The sequence below is a fragment of the Muntiacus reevesi genome, chromosome 18 (genome assembly GCF_963930625.1).
Source record: "Muntiacus reevesi chromosome 18, mMunRee1.1, whole genome shotgun sequence".
Lineage (NCBI taxonomy): Eukaryota > Metazoa > Chordata > Mammalia > Artiodactyla > Cervidae > Muntiacus > Muntiacus reevesi.
The window spans coordinates 50,391,517-50,409,989 of record NC_089266.1 but is presented as its reverse complement, the minus strand read 5'-3'; the positions used below and the strand labels follow the sequence as shown (position 1 = coordinate 50,409,989).

The window sequence follows — 18,473 nt, the reverse complement described above, 5'->3', positions numbered from 1 at the left end:
CTTCTTTAGCTTTATTTTATAACATTCCTTGTGAGAAAACTTGTGTATGTTTCAGTTTGAGAGACTAATATAGTCTTTATATTCCTTTTTAGTTTCCAGTGATGATTTATTTAATCTTTGAAACTTCTGTAAAGAAAAATCGTATCTCAAATTTTTTTCAAAGCTATTTACTACATAGAAAAGCATGTGCTAAGTAAATTTGCTTAGTTTGGAGACTTTGAGTAGATGCTTAAGAATGTAGTCTTAGACACTGTTGACAGGGATCTCACCTAGGGTGAAAGTGTTAGTGGCTGAGCCATGTCCAACTCTTTGCCAACCCATGCACTGTAGCCTATCAGGCTTCTCTGCCCATGGAATTCTCCAGGCCAGATACTAAAGTGGGTAGCCGTTCTCTTCTCCAGGGGAGTCTTCCTGATCCAGGGATCAAACCTGATCTCCTGCATTGCAGGCAGATTCTTTATCTGAACTACCGGGGAAGTTCACTGACAGGATTGTCAGGAGAATCTGTTTAAACCTTTCAGCTGCAAGGTGCCGTGTCTAACTAAGTTGTAAGCTAGAGTCTAAATTCCTTATTCTTGTATTGACTTGTTCTTATTTGGTCTCAGCACTTTTGGATAATCCTAATGATATTTTATTTTTTCAATGATGGAAACTATTCTTTTTTTTCCTTTTTTTAAAAAAAAATTAAACCATAGATGATCTACAGTATTATTTTAGTTTCAGATATACAAAAAGTGATTTGGTTATACATATATATGTATATATATATATATATATTTGTATTCTTATTTATTTTTTAATTGAAGGATATTTACAGAATTGTGTTGGTTTCTGCCAAACATCAGCGTGAATCAGCCATACGTATACATATGTCCTCTCCCTCTTTTAAGATTCTTTTCTATTACAGTTTATTATATTAAATGTAGTTCTCTGTTCTATATGGTAAATCCTTGTTGTTTATCTGTTTTAATATATTATAGTCATTGAGCCCAGATTTTATGATTCCAAATTTTACATATTTTTTAACTTTACTCTAACCCCTGGGAATATATCTGTGTTTAGAAGTAAATTTTTAAAAAGTAGAGAACTTTACAAATTCCCAGATGTGTGATGGTACCTCATTACTCAAAATAATTAAATCATGTCATGATTGGTTTTTGTCACCCCCGCCAAAGGACACCATTAGTATTGACAGTCCACTTGGCTAATTCTCCCTCTTTCAGAATAATTTTGTATCTGGTTCTGTCATATGTATTGCTACTATTTTTTCCTTTTAGGTTGTCACAGCTCATGCAGTTCGAGTCCCTGTCACCAGCAACCTGAGTGCCAACATTACTGGATTTTTGCCTATTCATTGCATTTACCAGCTTCTGAGGAGTCGTTCCTTCACCAAACACAAAGTATCAATAAAAGTATGATCTTACATTTATTCTTCAAGCTAAAATCTGAGTTAATGCTTTTTTCCCAGTTCTATTTGAGTTTGCAGACCTTTACTGTGGATTTTGTATGTGAAATGTTTTTAGTTATATAGTTATAGTAATTAGGCTGTTAATTTCAGATTTTTAAAACAGCATAACTTCAGTTAATTTACAAAATGTACAGTAGTACTAATTCCTTTTAAATTCTCAATGATATTTAGCAATTTCATTAAACTTTAGTAAGAAATTTCCATTCTTTATACTTGATTTTGTTTACCAAACTCAGAAGGTTGCTGGTTAGCCATGACTGGTATTTGTAGTCCATTTGTCACAAGGACTTCTGACATTAAACTTGCACATATTTTGATATGTTTTCAATTTGTTATATAGTTGGCTATAGCAAATAGGTTCTCTAGAGAAAAGGCTGAATCCACAGGAGGTTAAAGAAAAAAATTTGTTTGAACCCTTTCTAAGAGGCTATTTTATTTGTAAAGAACCCTGAGCAACATATGCATTGCTATATCACATTTGATTGTCCTTGTTTTTATGATGTAGTGAAGTTGTTTTCCATCTTGATTGTATCTTCTGCTTTTTATATTTTCTGCAAGTGAAGTAGAGAAGAATTAAGAATCCAAATGCACCCCCACTGTTTCTTCTTGGCCTGTATTTGTGCAGATAGTTAATCTCCCATATGTGGTTGTCAAAGCCACTTTCTTAACCTGTCTGAGGTTTGTTGTGAGAAACTGTTCCTCTCCCTAAATGCCTTTCTGCTGTGGGAGCAGCATATATGGTGCTCTAAATACAGATACAGAAGGGACTTACAGTGTTTTTCCCACTACTTAAAAACCAATAGATTAAAAACCCAAAGTCCAAACTCTTAACTCAAGCTGTCATTTTTAGGTTTATCTTCCATGGAACAATATTCTCAATTTTAGGAAAGAAAAATTGTTTCCATTTTTAAATCAAAGGCAATTATGAAACTGGATGATATTATTTAGCAACTGCTAAAAGTTAATAGTGAGTTTTACTTTTTCATAAATCATGTAAAATTATATGTGCTTGTAAAATTTTGCTTGCTTTTTCTTATTGCCATAATTAATTTAGTGCCTGTCACTTTCTTTTCTAGGACTGGATTTATAGACAGCTCTGTGAAACCTCCATTCCACTCCATCCTCAATTACTTCCTCTGATTGATGTGTACATAAATTCTATACTTACTCCTGCATCTAAATCTAATCCAGAAGCCACAAATCAGCCGGTCACAGAACAGGAGATACTCAATATTTTTCAAGGAGTCATTGGGGTAAAATAGTGTTGTTTTTTTTTTTTTAACATTTATTAGTTCATTTTTCTTTTGTTCTTCCCACTCCACATTTTTTTCCCAGATTATTATTTAAAATGGTATTCAGTTCTTTAGATCACTTATGAATATTAAAAGAATGGCATTAGTTCTATGTAGTTTGTTGATTAGGCACTTTTTGAAGAATTCTTTCAAAAGCTCCATTTTAAAGTTTAAGGAGTGCCCTGGAGGTTGTGTGTTTAAAAAGGATTATGTGACATTTCAACACATTTTACCAGCTTCCTGAGAATTTAAGATATACCTAGATTATTTATGGAAAATTTGGAGTAAATCTTTTTTTCTCCAAAAGAGTTATCTTTTTTTAGGAATTATTTTCTTCATGGTAATTTCAGATAATACTTGAGATTCCTGTAAATGTAAACTTTTTTCAGAAGCAGCCCTATCTTAACAACTGTGAAGTTGCTCAGTCGTGTCCGACTCTTTGCGACCCCATGGGACTATAGCCTACAAGGCTCCTCCGTTCATGGGATTTTTCAGGCAAGAATACTAGAGTGGGCTGCCATTTCCTTCTCCAGGGGATCTTCCCCGCCCAGGAATTGAAACCAGGTCTCCCTCATTGCAGGCAGACACTTTACGGTCTGAGCCACCAGGGAAGTTTAAAAACTGTTCAGCGTGTTGCTTTTATCTCTCAAGCCATCTCAAATTTAACTTAAACTTCACATTGTCGATTTGAGTTTAATGTGAACACAGCAACATTTCTCCCAATTTCTTTAAGCTTGGGAGCAGCAACACCAAATAATCTATTTTGAGTGCTTTTACTATCAAAAAGTACTCATTGGAACTTCCCTGGTGGTCCAGTGGTTTAGACTGTGCTGGGCAGGGGTTTTATTCCTGGTTGGAGAACTAAGATCCCACATACTGCCTGTTGTGGCCAAAGGGGAAAAAAAAGCACTCATGAAATTTAACAGTATTTTAAAGTGTTTATAATATTACCTCCAGGGTGACAACGTCCGCCTCAATCAGCATTTCAGTATCACAGCACAGCTCTTGGTGCTTTATTATATTCTGTCTTACGAAGAAGCTCTCCTAGCAAATACTAAGACTTTAGGTAAGTTGTGCAGAGGCTCGTGTTTCTGGTGATAGTTCATCTTATTTGCTTATATTTTGTTACTTTCCAGGCTGCTATTGGAGAAAATAAGATCAGATATTCCAACAAGCTCCAGCATCTTTCTGCAGTCTTTGCAGTGTTAAGTTTTCATACTTTGGTGCATAAGTACATGTATGTGTGGGCTTATAATCACTCCTTAAGGCTCAGTGCTCCTTTTAGCAGGCTGAATTAATGATTAACTGAATTGTTTGTATTTTAACAATTTTAGTGACCTTATTGACTAAAGGTAAATTAAGACATAAACTTGTAGGTACTGAAATAGAAGATTTTTTTGCTTGATTTCAGCCTTTTTCCTACTTTTCCTTCCATTAGTATGAAGAGTAACAGTCTAATCAAAGTAGTAGGAAAAAAAAAACCAACAGAAGGATTTCCTTTGCCATTAACGTTATAATTGAACTAGGCTTTCAAACTTAGGTGCTTTGTATAATATCAGAAGGTCAGATTTAGTATAGATAATATTAGTATAAAGTAGTATGTTTTCCTCTATGTGAAAAAGAAAATTCACCTGTATTTTGGCTTGCTAAATGTAAGACTGAAGGCAGACAGAGAAGGGGGCTGCAGAGGATGAGATGGTTAGATAGCATCACCGTCTCAATGGACGTGAATTTGAGCAAACTCCGGGAGGTAGTAGAGAAGAGAGGAGCCTGGTGTTCTGCAGTCCGTGGAGTTGCAAAGAGTCAGACATGATTTAGTGACTAAACAGCAAATGTATGTAGTTCCATATTCAAATAAAAAGTGTCATTAAAAAGTAATAGGCGTGGTATAGATGATCTTATTTGCAAAACAGAAACAGAGACACAGACGTCGAGAACAAGCATATGGACACCAAGCGGGTAGAGAAGGGTGTTGGGAAGAACTGGGAGATAGGGAATGATGTAGTCACACTGCTGATACTGTGTATGAAACAGGTGACTAATGAGAACCTACTGTATTGCACAGGGAACCCTACTCCGTGCTCTTTGGCGACCTAAATGGGGAAGAAATCCAAAAAAGAGGAGATACACGTATACAAGTAGTTGATTCACTTTGAACAGTAGAAACTAACATGACATTGTAAGGCAACTATACTCCAAGAAAAATTAAATTTAAAAATGTCACAGGCATTGAGTATTATAATGCAGAGAGAATTCTTTTAAGGGACTGTATTTTGTCATGGCTGAGTGATTTTACTTTTTGAAAGCTATAAATTAAAGTTACTTTTCAGTGTGTAGCAGATGAGTTTCTTTCATTTATATGGACTATTGTGTTTTAAATATACTGTGAATTTCTCAGCAACTTTCTTTCCTGCCTACAGTTGTTAGGAATATACAGATGATATCCCACAACTATAATTATAGTCTTTGTCATTTGAGGGACAAGATGGGCTAATAATAAGCATTAAGTAATAGTCTCCCACTTTTATCCACATGTAATGAATTCTGTTAAGGGATATGACACTCATGATTTAATAGATACCAGAGGAATGAGTTACAAGGAGATATTCTGGGGAGAACTAAGACCATGAATGCTGTAGTAGGGGACCAAGATACACTCTTTGTTTTTATTTAAAGTAATGTCTAGCAAAAAAAATAATATAGGAAAGTTTAGAGACTAGTGTAGCCCACTTTCATGTATACACCATGCAGAATTAACAAATCACTCAGAGTTTTTAAGATTGGAAGAATCTTTAAAGATTATGCATCCCAGTCCCCAGTGACCTGCTCAGCTCAACCCTGTGTCCGGGTGAAGCTGCTGTTCTTTATGCAATAGTCTGATGGATCTTAATTGGAAAGTTAAGAATTTCAGGTTTAGTGTACAATTTAGCCTGGACTGAGTCTTCGAAAAGGAACTGGGAGACTATAGAAAAGTTACTAGGTTTTTCTTGGTCTTCCCTGGTGGCTCTGCAGTAAAGAATCTGCCTGCAGTGTAGGAGTCCACCTGCAATGCAGGAGAGGTGGGTTTGATCCCTGGGTCAGAAAGATCCCCTGGAGAAGGAAATGGCAACCCACTGCAGTATTCTTGCTTGAGAAATCCCATGGACAGAGGAACCTGGCGGGCTCTAGTCCATGGCATTGCAAGAGTCGGACACGGCTTAGCGACTGAACAACAAAACGATTAGGTTTTTCCAAGCTTATAGGCAAAAGATGGCGGCTTGGACTGGTAGCAGTGTATATATATTTTGAAGGTAGAGCTGAGAAGTTTTGCTGATGAATTAATTAGAATTGAGAGACAGGAGCCAAGGTTGATGTGGAGGCCTTTGGCCTGAGCTATACAATGGCTATCTACTGAAATAAATAGCAGGTTTGTGGGCAATCAGCTGGTTTGGGACATACTAAGTTTGAGATATCTGATGAAGTGGGGATGTCTTGAAAACAGTTGTAAATGCTGGACTGGAATTTAGATGAGATAAACCTGGACTGAAGCATTGAGATTCTTCAGCATATGTATGATATTTATAATCATGATATTAAGTAGGATTACCAAGAGAGAAGGTGTGGAAGGAGACTCGGGGGGCTGTGATGTTTTGCATGCCAAGAGAAGAATGTTTTAAAAAGGAGAGTGAGATCACTTGTGTCAAATGATGGTGATGGATCAAGTAAGGTTAGGATTTAGGCTCAGCTGATGATCGGGTTTAGCTTGCTAGAGGTCCTTTGACCTTTACAGGTTTTTTTTTTTTTTTTTCAGAATTCAAGCCTGATTTAGTAAATTCAAAAGCAAATTAGAGGAGATAATACTGAACACAATGAGTACAGACAGTTCTTTTGAAAAGTTGTAAAGAGAAGGAGGGAAATGAATGTGGTAATTGGAGAGGAAAATGAGGTCAAGAGAGGACTTTTTATTTTTTTTAAGGTGAAAGAGTTAAGAGGATGTTGTATGCTGTTGGAAGTAATCTAGTAGAGAGGGACGCTTTACAGGAGAATCCCTAGAGGGATGTCCTTGATAGGTGAGAGGAGACCGGGTGTGGAAGACAAATGGGAATTGAGCTTTCGTTGGAGAACTTTTTTCCAATAGTTGAAGAAATTTTTTTTTCTAGCCTAGTGTCTTAGTCCAAAGCAATAAGTTAACTGCAGAATATGTCATAACATGACAGAAGTTTTCTCTTCCACATCCAAAAATGATGAATATTCTGCTTCAAATTTATTCCTGCCCACGAAGTTGTGTTGTTACCTTGTTACCTGGTCTGTGGTTTTGAGCTTTATAATAAACATTATTAGCAGGCACCAAGTAGCTGTTGAAGCTCAAATACAGAATTTCAACATCTGAGATAGAGCCAAGTGTAAGAATATCATAGTCATTAAAAAAAGGTGTATACATACATATTTTTTCACATATGCATATTTTTTATTTGTTTAAAAATATTTGTAATACAAGTGCATATATTGTGTGTTTAGTCACTCAGTCGTGTCCGACTCTTTGCAACACCACAGACTGTAGCCCGCCAGGCTCCTCTCTTCATGGGATTCTCCAGGCAAGGATACTGGAGTGGGTAGTTGTTCCCTTTTCCAGGGGATCTTCCCGACCCAGGGATCAAACCTGGGTCTTCTGCATTGCAGTTAAATACTGTGTTGATCTAAAAGAACGTGTGTAAGAAATAGCATAATAAATCCCTTGTACTATCCCTTTATTAATATCCCATTAAAATATGCACATTGCCATCGTGTTTTCAGTTTTTATACTTAAAAAATGTTTCCTGTTTATTATATCTGAAAATTTTATTACTAGGTAAAGGTTTATTTTTATGTACTTTACAAAAGTTTTGATTTTATGTTGGAGTATAGTTGATTAAACTAAAAGGCTTCCCAGGTGGTTCAGACGGTAAAGAATCCGCCTGCAATGCCGGAGACACGGGTTTGATCCCTGGGTTGAGAGGCTCCCCTGGAGAAGGGAATGGCTACCCACTCCAGTATTCTTCCCTGGAGAATTCCATGGACTGACTAGCCTGATGGGCTACAGTCCATGGGGTCACAAAGACTTGAATGTGACGGAAAGACTAACATTTTCACTGTCTTTTCATAGTTGATTGAAAATGAGATGCTAGTTTCCGGTGTACAGCCAAGTGAGTCAGTTGTGCCCTTCCAAGTATTACAGAATATTGAGCTGAGTTCCCTCTGCTATACAATAGGTCCTTGTTGGTTATTTATTTTAAATATTTATTGAACAGTTTAAATATAGAAGTTATATTTACATATTTTTGAGGTAAAAACAGTACTAATGAATAGTGAACATGTTTTATCAGCTTTACCTGTTTATCTGCTCCTAAAGCAGCCAATGGAATGCTAAACACAGTCTCACACTTAAGTAGCTTACTTGTTTAACTCTGTCCCTTAACATCATTTATTTTATTAAAAAAATATATTTATTTATTTTATTTTTGACTGTGCTGGGTCTTCATTGCTGCGCACCAGCTTTCTCTAGCTGTGGCAAGCAGGGACTGCTCTTTGTTGCAGTCCATGGAATTCTCCAGGCCAGAACACTGGAGTGGGTAGTCTTTCCCTTCTCCAGGGGATCTTCCCGACCCAGGGATCGAACCCAGGTCTCCTGCGTTGCAGGTGGGTTCTTTAGCAGCCGACTATCAGGGAAGCCTATTTAAAGTATATATTTGTGGACTGCTGCGCGCCCACTTTCTCTAGCTGGGCAGCGGGGACTGCTCTTTGTTCCGGTGCATGGGCTTCTCATTGCTGCGGCTTCTCGTGTGGCGGAGCACGGATTCCAGGCTTGTGGCCTCAGTCACCGTGGCTCCCGGGCTCTGGAGCACAGGCTCAGTAGGTTGTGGTTCATGGGCTTAGTTGCCCCGTGGCCTGTGGGATCTTCCTGGAGCAGGGATTGAACCCATGCCTCCTGCATTGTCGGCTGGATTCTTCACCACTCAGCCACCAGGGAAGCCCCTTATCTTCATTTAAAAACAAGCTCTGGCTGCTTTTTCTGCTTCTATCCTGTTTCATATGAAATTTCCTTCTTTGTCATCAGTAGAACAAGACCTGTCCTGTGATACTTGGGAAACTGTAATGTTTTCAATGGCTCTAAATTCCTGCACTTGAAGTTTTTCTTTGCACTTGATAGTTAATTATTGTCTTCCCAGAAGAAAGTTAACTCCACCTGCCTCTTTCAAAATGTAGAAACCTTTAAGCAGACACTGACAGATGTTATTTCTTGGCAGCTTGAAGTTTCAGTACTATAAAATCGAGTTTGACCAAAAAAAGCTTCTCACAGTCATATGATCATCCTGTGGAGTAAAAGTATAAGAATTTTAAATGTATTTCATTATTTATCTAATTGCTTACCTAATCGCTTACCTGTCTTACTTAATGCAAAAGAACTGTTTTTTAAGAGAAAAATATTTATTAAAAGAGTGTTTTACTGAAGAAAATTGAGGAAGTGAGAAAAGTACAAAGACCAGAGTATAAACCACCCATAATTCTACTGCCCAGAGATAATCACCACAGAATTTTGCTAGGAAAAAAAACCCTTCAGTCTTTGCACGTGTGGTAACTTTCATAAAGTTTGGAATCATAAGTTTTTAATCTACCCTTTTTACTTAAGACTACACTTTAAGCATTTGGCCTATTATAGTACATTTTTTTAAACATGATTTTTAATAGCTGTATAATATTTCTTCATAAATGTGTACCATTACTTAAAAAATACTTTATTGTTGGAGATTGTTTCTACATTTTGCCATTATAGAGACTGGCAGAATGAATATCCTTAGAGCTAACTATACAGATATACTTATTTATTTCTTTAGGACAGAACTACTAAATCAAAGATTTTTGAATTCCAATATTTAAAAAATGAATTGTCACACTGTTTTCCAGATAGTTTTTACCATTATAGACATTTTATAGAAGACATATGTATAAGACATTTGTATACGATGTGAGTATCAATTTTTTTTGCATTCACAATGATAACAGTTGAGTGTTATCATTTATTTATGGTGTATTTTGAGTATAGAATTCTGTGGAGAGGAGACTCTTTGAAAGTAAGGTACTAAATTATATGACTAATCACTTACACTTTCTTTTAGGACATTATTTCATTTTTAAAATTTACATATGCCTTTAATTAATTTATGTATGCCCACCTCCCCAGCAGTAAAGGCCCTGAGTTCTAACTACTGGACCACCAGGGAATTCCCTGAAATATTTTTTTCTTTTAAAGTTATTAAAATGTAGGATTCATGAAGTTATTAAGTATGGCATACAGACTGGCTTCCCAGGTGGCCCAGTTGTAAAGACTCTGCCTGACCATACAGGGGACGTGGGTTCAGTCCCTGGGTGGGAAGGATCCCCTGGGGGGAGGGCACAGCAACCCTCTCCAGTACTCTTGCCTGGAGAAGCCCATAAGCAGGAGCCGGGCAGGCTACAGTCCATGGGGTCGCAAAGAGTTGGACACGACTGAGCACACATACGTGGGATACAGATTCAGTTTAAAAATTTTTTTTCTCTTTTCTTTTTTAAAAATTTTTTATTTATTTATTTATTTTTAATTTTTTTCATTTTATGTATTTCTTTATTTATATTTGGTTGTGCTGGGTCTTCATTGCTGCATGGGCTTTTTCTCTTGTTGTGATGAGCAGGGGCTACTCTAGTTGCAGTGTGAGGGTTTCTCATTGTTACAGCTTGTCTTATTGCAGAGCATGGGGCTCTAGGGGAATTGGGTTCAGCAGTCATGCATGCACAGGCTTAGTTACTCCGTGGCCTGTGTGATCTTCCTGGATCAGGGATCAAACCCTCGTCTCCTGCATTGGCAGGTCGATTCTTTACCACTGAGCCACCAGGGCAGCCCCTAGTTGTTGTCGTTGTTTTTAAATAATTGGCTATTTGTCAACATCACAGAACGAATAACCTGTCATTTTCCTATTAATTTGGAAAGTTGCTCTGATGTATATTGAAGTTTTATTACAAACCTATGTCTGGTTTTTTTTTTTTTTTTTGGTGTTAGGCATTTCCAGTCCCTTTCACAATTATTGTTCTTGCTCAGTATTTCTGTCCATTTTCACGTATATAATCTTGCACATAAACTCTATAAGATTTTGTCAAATTCTGTAGAAGACAATTATATATGATTTTGGTTAGAATTATGTTATGCTAGAAATTAATTTGGAGAGAATTTACATCTTTACAATATAAGTCTTTCCAGCTAGGAATATGAAATAATTTTTTTAAAGACTTATTTTTGGTCAGCTGTGCAGCTTACAAGATCTTAGTTCCCTAACCCGGGGCCAAACCCATCTTCCCAGCAGTAAAAGCCCTGAGTCCTAACCACTGGACTGCCAGGGAATTCCCTGAATTTTTCCTTTAAATTATTAAAATGTAAGATTCATGAAGGCCAATTTTTATCTTTTTTTGCTACTGTGTCATTGAGTCAGACATGACTGAGTGACTTTCACTTACTCATTTAGAATATTACTTGATACAGAGTAATCACTTAATACATGCTTTTGAATGTGTGAATTTATTCAAATTATTTTTTTATGTCAATTAAACTTTACTTTGTATAGACTTTGTATAATTTTTTCTTAAGTTATTGCTAGTTACAAGGAAGGTATAGACATTTACTTTGGGTTAGTCAGACTGAATTTCTTAGAGTACCATTTAAAAAAAATTTATCAAGGGAATACTTTTTCAGCAGTTACTGAGATAATTTGGTCTATTTATATAATTTATTGTATAATTGATATCTATATTTCTGGAGTGGGCCCTACTTGCTTTGGGTATATTATTCTTTTAACATGATTTGTCTTTTTTTTTAAATATGATTTTTTTCCATCTGTGTTTAAGCAAGTGGAATAGGCCTTTTTTCTCTTCACTTCTTTTTTTCCTGGCTTTAGTATTAGTTTACACTAATTTCATAAGTGAATTAGTTTTTCATAGGAATGTTTTAAGGATTAAAATGTTACAAAAGCTAGGGGCAATGTAATTTTTCTTTCTGATTGTTATTGGTCTATAGAAATGCAAGAGATTTTTGTGTATTTAATTTGGTATCTTGCAACCCTACTGAATTTGTTTATTAGTTTTCACAGTATTTTTTCCTTTTTTCTTTTCTTTTCTTAATTCTTGTTACCTTGATGGAACTTTGATCTCCAGAAAAGGCTCCTCAGCTGCTCTTTTACCAGCCAACTCTACTTCATTCTTTAGGAAATTATTTGGAGAAGGAAATGGCAACCCACTCTGGTAGTCTTGCCTGGAAGATCCCACGGACGGAGGAGCCTGGCAGGCTACAGTCCATGGGGTCGCAAAGAGTCGGACACGACTGAGTGACTTTACTTTTTCACTTCGGTTGAGGCACAAAGCCATATACCATAAGGTGCTCCTTGAATGTTGACCCCTCATCTTACTATGGAAGCCCCAAGTGTTCATTCACCTCAGCATTTGCATGAGAGTCATTTACACATTTGTGGACTGAGATATTTGTCATTTTTACCACTTTTTTTTTTTTTAAGTTCTAACAGTTTTTTGATAGAATCTTTAAGATTTTTCTATATAATGCCATATCTGCAAATAGTGGCAGTTTTACTTCTTCCTTTCCATTTTGGATAGTGTTGGAACCGGAATTTGATTGTACTAGAAGCTATGTTTTTTAAACTGTGTTTTGAGATACATTCTTACCCAGTTCATAAAAGATTGGTGTGGAAAACTGGGATGCTAATTCACTGACCTGCAAGGGATATCATGTCTAACCAAGAGGTGTACCGTCTATTTAGGCAACGATTCTCAACCTGTATTCTAACACTTGCACTTATATACTTCTTAACTTCAATCAATAAAATTTTGTTGAGCTTTACATTATGTGGTTTGTGTTTGGAAAAGAATAAGTATATAGGATATAGTTTTTCAAACTGTGGATAGCCTGGTTGAGATGCTCATAAGTTCTGTTGTACCTGCAAAGCAGCTTGGAATAAGTAAGATGAGGGTGTCAGGCATATAGCATATGGTGGAGATGAGACAGAAAGCGTTGATTGGCAAGGACCTTTACCCTGGGGATCTGGAAATCCATGGATCCAGATATTTGAACATGGATCCAGAGACACATGATCCGGCCAAATCTGAATTTAAATAAGAAGACTGTGTCACCAGTGTGAAGGATAGTTCAAAAAGAAGAGGAATTGGAATCTGGAAAATTGAACCATAATAGTTATTTAAATAAATAATGAGTAGGTATTGAATTAGGATAGCAGAAAAAGAATAGAAATTAAAATGGATTTGTTTAAAAAAAATGGATTTGTTAGTTGAAGGTAGAAGTTGTAGGAGAAGAAAGTCATTCATATTTCCCAACTTTCTTCAGAAAGAGTCAGTCACCACTAATAGATAATATGATTAAGGCTGTTGGCATCATGAAGTTTTAAGCCACGTGGTCATGACTGCATTTGTCTTCCTAATTAGGTTTGGGGGAGTTTCTTTTCTTTTTTTTTTTAAGAGTTGGGCACTTCTGCAGGTGGCTTCTCTCACTCATGATTTTTCTTCCCACTGGTTTCAGTTTCAGGGCATTTTCCAGATCTTGCCCTGAAGTATGTTCTTGCTCGTCATATGTATTCACTACTTTGATAGTGATTCTTTATCTTTTATGAGCTATATTCACAGATTAAGTGAATTAAGAGTAATTTGACATTGTGTTTGTTCCTATTTGTGTTGAAGGTTAAGATTCATGTTGTTTCTGATGTTATATCTTATATTTCTTATTTTTGACTGACAGCTGCCATGCAAAGAAAACCCAAATCATATTCATCTTCTTTAATGGATCAAATTCCTATCAAATTCCTTATTCGACAGGCTCAAGGACTTCAGCAGGAGTTGGGAGGTATTTGTTTTGTTTGCTTTTTACTGGTAATGTTTATTGGTAAAAAATACCTACTTTTTTTTTTTAATTTAATTTTTATTTTTTTTTAGCACCAAAAACATTTTGTATTGGGGTATAGCCAATTAGCAATGTGATAGTTTCAGGCGAACAGTGAAGGGGCTCAGCCATACATACACATGTGTCCATTCTCCCCCGAACGCCCCTCCCATCCAGGCTGGCACATAACACTGAGCAGAGATCCATGTGCTATACAATAGGTAAGAAATACCTACTATATGTAAGATGATAGTTTAATAGGTGCTCAAAGCTAAACATTCGATTTAAGAGCGAGTTTCTCTTTACTTGCCTCGATATCTTACTCCCTGAAAACTACTTCCCACTCCCGAGGCCCTAGCTGTTTCCTTTTGGTATGCAGTTTCACATGTTCTTTTCTACAGATTGAACGATATGAGATTACAGGTATTCAACTATTTTTGACCTCTGAAAATGCAGTTTCATGTGGTTGACACTAATAGAAACACACACGTAAAAAAATCTTTTTTTAAGCTCTAAATGGTATCATACTGTATTTCTTCTGAGACTTGCTTTCTTCTCTTGAAGTCTTGGAGATCTTATCATAATCATATTACTACATGTAGATCTACATTATTGTTTTTAATTGCTACATAACATGCCATAGCATGAAATTACTAGAATACTTTTACTGTAATACTGTCAAGTGGAGATATAGTAATATTTTTGAAATTCAATTTTTTTCTTAATTTAACAGCTTTTAATAATGTATGGATTTTTTTTTCTCTTTGATTTTGTTTCTTTGAAGCTCAGATTTTCTTTTTCTGTCTTTATTATGGTTGATTTCAAGGGTAAACATGAACTTTCTTTGGTCTTCTTTAGCCAGATGTCTGCATTTATTTATATCTTTGCTTAATCTCTTTTCAGAGAAGTGATGTTATATTTTGCAGCACTTGGTAACTAATGTTGCCACTAATAAAGGGATTATGTAATGCAGACTAATTTGTACTATTTTAAGCAGTCATTTTTGTGACCGTCCTGACTATACATATATTTGTGCATTTAAACTTAAATAATACTACTTGTGATTGTGACAGTATCTTTTTCACAGAAACATTTATTTTAAGCAGTTTCTATGGGAAAGGCAGTAAATACTTAGCCCTTTTGGGACTAAGCAGTGGTTTGATTTGATCTAAGTTGCATAGTAAGTGGGTAATCAAATCTAAAGTACTTTTATTACTGCTGGTACTCATTGCCGGCGCTCGCATCTGGGAGATGATGCTAATTGTATGGTAACAACAACATTTATTAGGTAAATAGCATAGTACTTCATCTATCTAAATAGACATTATCATCATTTGTTTTTTCATTGCTGAAGTTATACAGTATTAATAATGAGTAGTCAAGCTATGCTATAAGCAGGTTTAGAACTAAGACTTAGATTTAGTCAAAGGAGGTCCCAATGCTCCTGAGCTTCCTAACTCTTCTTAAAAGAAGACAATTGCACCCTCTTGTGGGTAGCATCAGTACTGCTTGGGTTGTATAAATATTTTTCCGCCTATTTCCTTAGAGTAGAACAGAGACGATGCTGTTTACCTTGTAGGAATGTTAGCGTGAAATGAGAAAATGTACATAAAGTGTACATTTAGGCACTCAAGTTGGGCAACTTTAATTTTACCCATGTATAGCAATGATTCTCAGCTGGGTTGGAGGAGCGGATGTGTTCTCTTGTAGAAGTCTATCAGAATTTCTGAGTGAGGCCTTTTTCAAACCATATGTGATCTCTCCCAAATGAACCTTTTTTCCCCTTCTCTTTTTTTCCTCCCCACTCAACTCTTGAGCCACTGCTACTTTTATGCTGGAATAGGATGGAAGAGAGCTGGAGAACTTTTGATAAGTAGTGGTTTCCAGCTGCTTTTGTATCAGTTCAACTGCGGATCTTGCTTTAAGCAAAGTCCCTGACTGAAGTACTGAATAGAAGTTTTCAAACTGTAGTGTGCATGTATAAAAAGTGCGGATTCCTTTGGCTGGTGGAAAATGAAAGGGAGAAGGGAAAGGGGAAAGAGAAAAGAGATTTTGATGTTTAAGAATGAGGAATCCAATTGACGTCTTGTACATTTTCAAGGGTTGCATTCTGCTTTACTTCGTCTCCTTGCAACCAATTACCCACATTTATGCATCGTGGATGACTGGATCTGTGAAGAGGAAATCACAGGGACAGATGCCCTGTTAAGGAGAATGCTTCTGACTAATAATGCCAAAAACCACTCTCCTAAACAACTTCAAGAAGGTATAGTAAACTGATAACTCCTTTTACCCCTTCAGTAGTACAGAGAGGTGTTAGCCCCACTGAAATCTTAGAGTCATGCAGAATTTTCCTGGAGATAGAGCAGTGTTTTGGTGACTATATAAAGTAATTCTCTTTGAGTGTAAAGATTTTTAACCTTTTTTCTTTTTTCTGACATGCTTGCATCTGTTTCCTCATAGGGTCTACATTGTATCAATAAACAGGTCATATGGTTTAGGAAGGTCTTAAAACCGGTCAGAAATAAGTGCCATGATGTGGATATATGACAGAAACCAAACCAGTATTGCAAACAATCATCAATCAATTAAAAATGAATAAATACATATAAAAAAAGAAATAAGTGCCACGGAATAGAAAACAATGTATTTGCTGTTCATGGATAATGGTCTAGGTCAGCACTGTCAAATAGAAATAGGATGTGAGCTACGCATACAATTGTAAACTTTCTATATAATTTGCCACATTCAAAGAGTAAAAAAAAAAGCAAAATTAATTTAAATAATTATTCATATAACCCAGTATATCTCATGTATTATCATTTCATCATGTAATCAATATAAAAACTGTTAGATATTTTACTGGTTTTCCATACTAAGTCTGTGTGTTTTAAACTTACAGCACATCTCATTTTATACCAGCCACGTTTCAAATGCTCAGTAGCCAAAAGTGCTTAGTGACTATTCTATTGAAGGATTGCAGTTCTAGGTATTTTTTTATTAACAGCTGCTTACCGTCCATAAAGGGCTACCTGAAGGAAGGTGTCAAGAAATTTGAATTTTTCGAATGAATGTTAATACCAAAAGCAATACTTGGGTATATTTTTGTGGTCAGCCAATTTTTAAAATCAGTGCAAATCATTGTCTTTCTGTCACTGTCACTACTGTGATTTTTAGGATGAGATTTGTTGTTGTTCTTTATGAAATAACTGCACTTTAACATGAATTTTTCTTAAGGGCCTAGTTTTAAGCGTCCCCACAACTATGGCTAGGATTGAAAGTTTTACTTTCCTTAAAGCAACATTGTTTTCTTGGTTTGTTTGGCCTATAGTGTGACAGAGCAATGTTTGCTTTCCATTTGGTAAGCTGCGTAGTGCTGAGATTGTGACGGCAGTTTTCCTTTTAGCGTTTTCAGCTGTCCCAGTAAGCCACACGCAAGTGATGCAGATTCTGGAGCACTTGACTCTGCTTTCTGCCAGTGAGCTTATACCATATGCAGAAGTATTAACATCCAGCATGCATCGGCTGTTGAATTCAGGGGTTCCACGGCGAATTCTTCAAACAGTCAATAAACTCTGGATGGTTCTGAATACTGTGATGCCTCGGAGGTAATTTCAACGCCCTGTTACATGTAATAGATAAGTGTATAGCAGTGACACAGTAACCTAAGTTGAAATGTTGAAAAAAGTTGTTAAAAAAACCTTTTTGACAATATAAATCCTTTCTGACGACTACTGATTAAAGGGCTGTTACATCTCTTAAGGAAAATAGTACATTTTATCTTAACACAGAAACCTTCGAGTATTTCCAACTTGAGAAAGTTCTTTGAAAGGGAGTTGTAGTCATCTGTGCCTAATTGTGATGTAGATTACCATTGTGTCTTGCATCAATGCAGTGGTTCCAGAGTTTGGTGTACATTGAAATCTCCCAGAGAGCTTTCTAAACTCCTGATCCCCAAGTTGTATGCCATGCTAATTAAATCAGAGTGGAATGCTGGGTTCATTATTTTGTCTTTAGTCACATAGGTCTCTGGTGGTCCATAGATTGCATCAGAAACACTTGGTCAGGTCTAAAAAAAAGTATTGGGCTGGATTTACCTGAGATTTTGATTCAGTAGGTCTGAGAATATCTATACATTTTAAATTTGATTTTTACTCATACCAAATTAATAACCGGAGAAGGCAATGGCACCCCACTCCAGTACTCTTGCCTGGAAAATCCCAAGGACGGAGGAGCCTGTTAGGCTGCAGTTCATGGGGTCACTAAGAGTCGGACACCACTGAAAGACTTGATTTTCACTTTTCACTTTCATGCATTGGAGAAGGAAATGGCAGCCCACTCTAGTGTTCTTGCCTGGAGAATCCTGGGGACGGCAGAGCCTGGTGGGCTGCCGTCAATGGGGTCGCACAGAGTCGGACACGACTGAAGCGACTTAGCAGCAGCAGCAAATTAATTACTGCACATAAGTTAGATAGTGTATAAGGCCTGTCCCTACCTTCTCATTTTAGACTACTGCTCCTCAGAGACACCTATTCTCAGCTCTTTTAATTCTGACATTTATATCCAACCATATATCTTAGTCATATGCTTATAATTACCATGATTATCTGACATTCCAATTTAGAAATTATCTTTGAATTCCTACTGTACAAGGTAAAGCTTGAGCACTCTTACCTGCTTCCCTATGAGTCCTTCTCACCCAACACATATCCTCCCTTCCTCCATTTCTCTCAACCCAGTTATATCAAAATTTTTGGTTAAAGAAATATTC

At 36.4% G+C, this 18,473-nt stretch overlaps 1 protein-coding gene across 3 annotated transcripts in view; it reads left to right on the top strand.

Annotated features, from left to right (window-relative positions):
- INTS2 (integrator complex subunit 2) overlaps positions 1-18,473 on the top strand; it is a 52,484-nt gene that overhangs the window by 18,929 nt on the left and 15,082 nt on the right. For all 3 annotated transcript variants that reach the window (XM_065909765.1, XM_065909763.1, XM_065909766.1), the window contains exons 13-18: positions 1,278-1,412; positions 2,545-2,721; positions 3,718-3,826; positions 13,562-13,666; positions 15,804-15,968; positions 17,109-17,310. In XM_065909765.1, the coding sequence (XP_065765837.1) occupies positions 1,278-1,412; positions 2,545-2,721; positions 3,718-3,826; positions 13,562-13,666; positions 15,804-15,968; positions 17,109-17,310 (893 nt within the window). The remainder of the gene's footprint in view (positions 1-1,277; positions 1,413-2,544; positions 2,722-3,717; positions 3,827-13,561; positions 13,667-15,803; positions 15,969-17,108; positions 17,311-18,473) is intronic.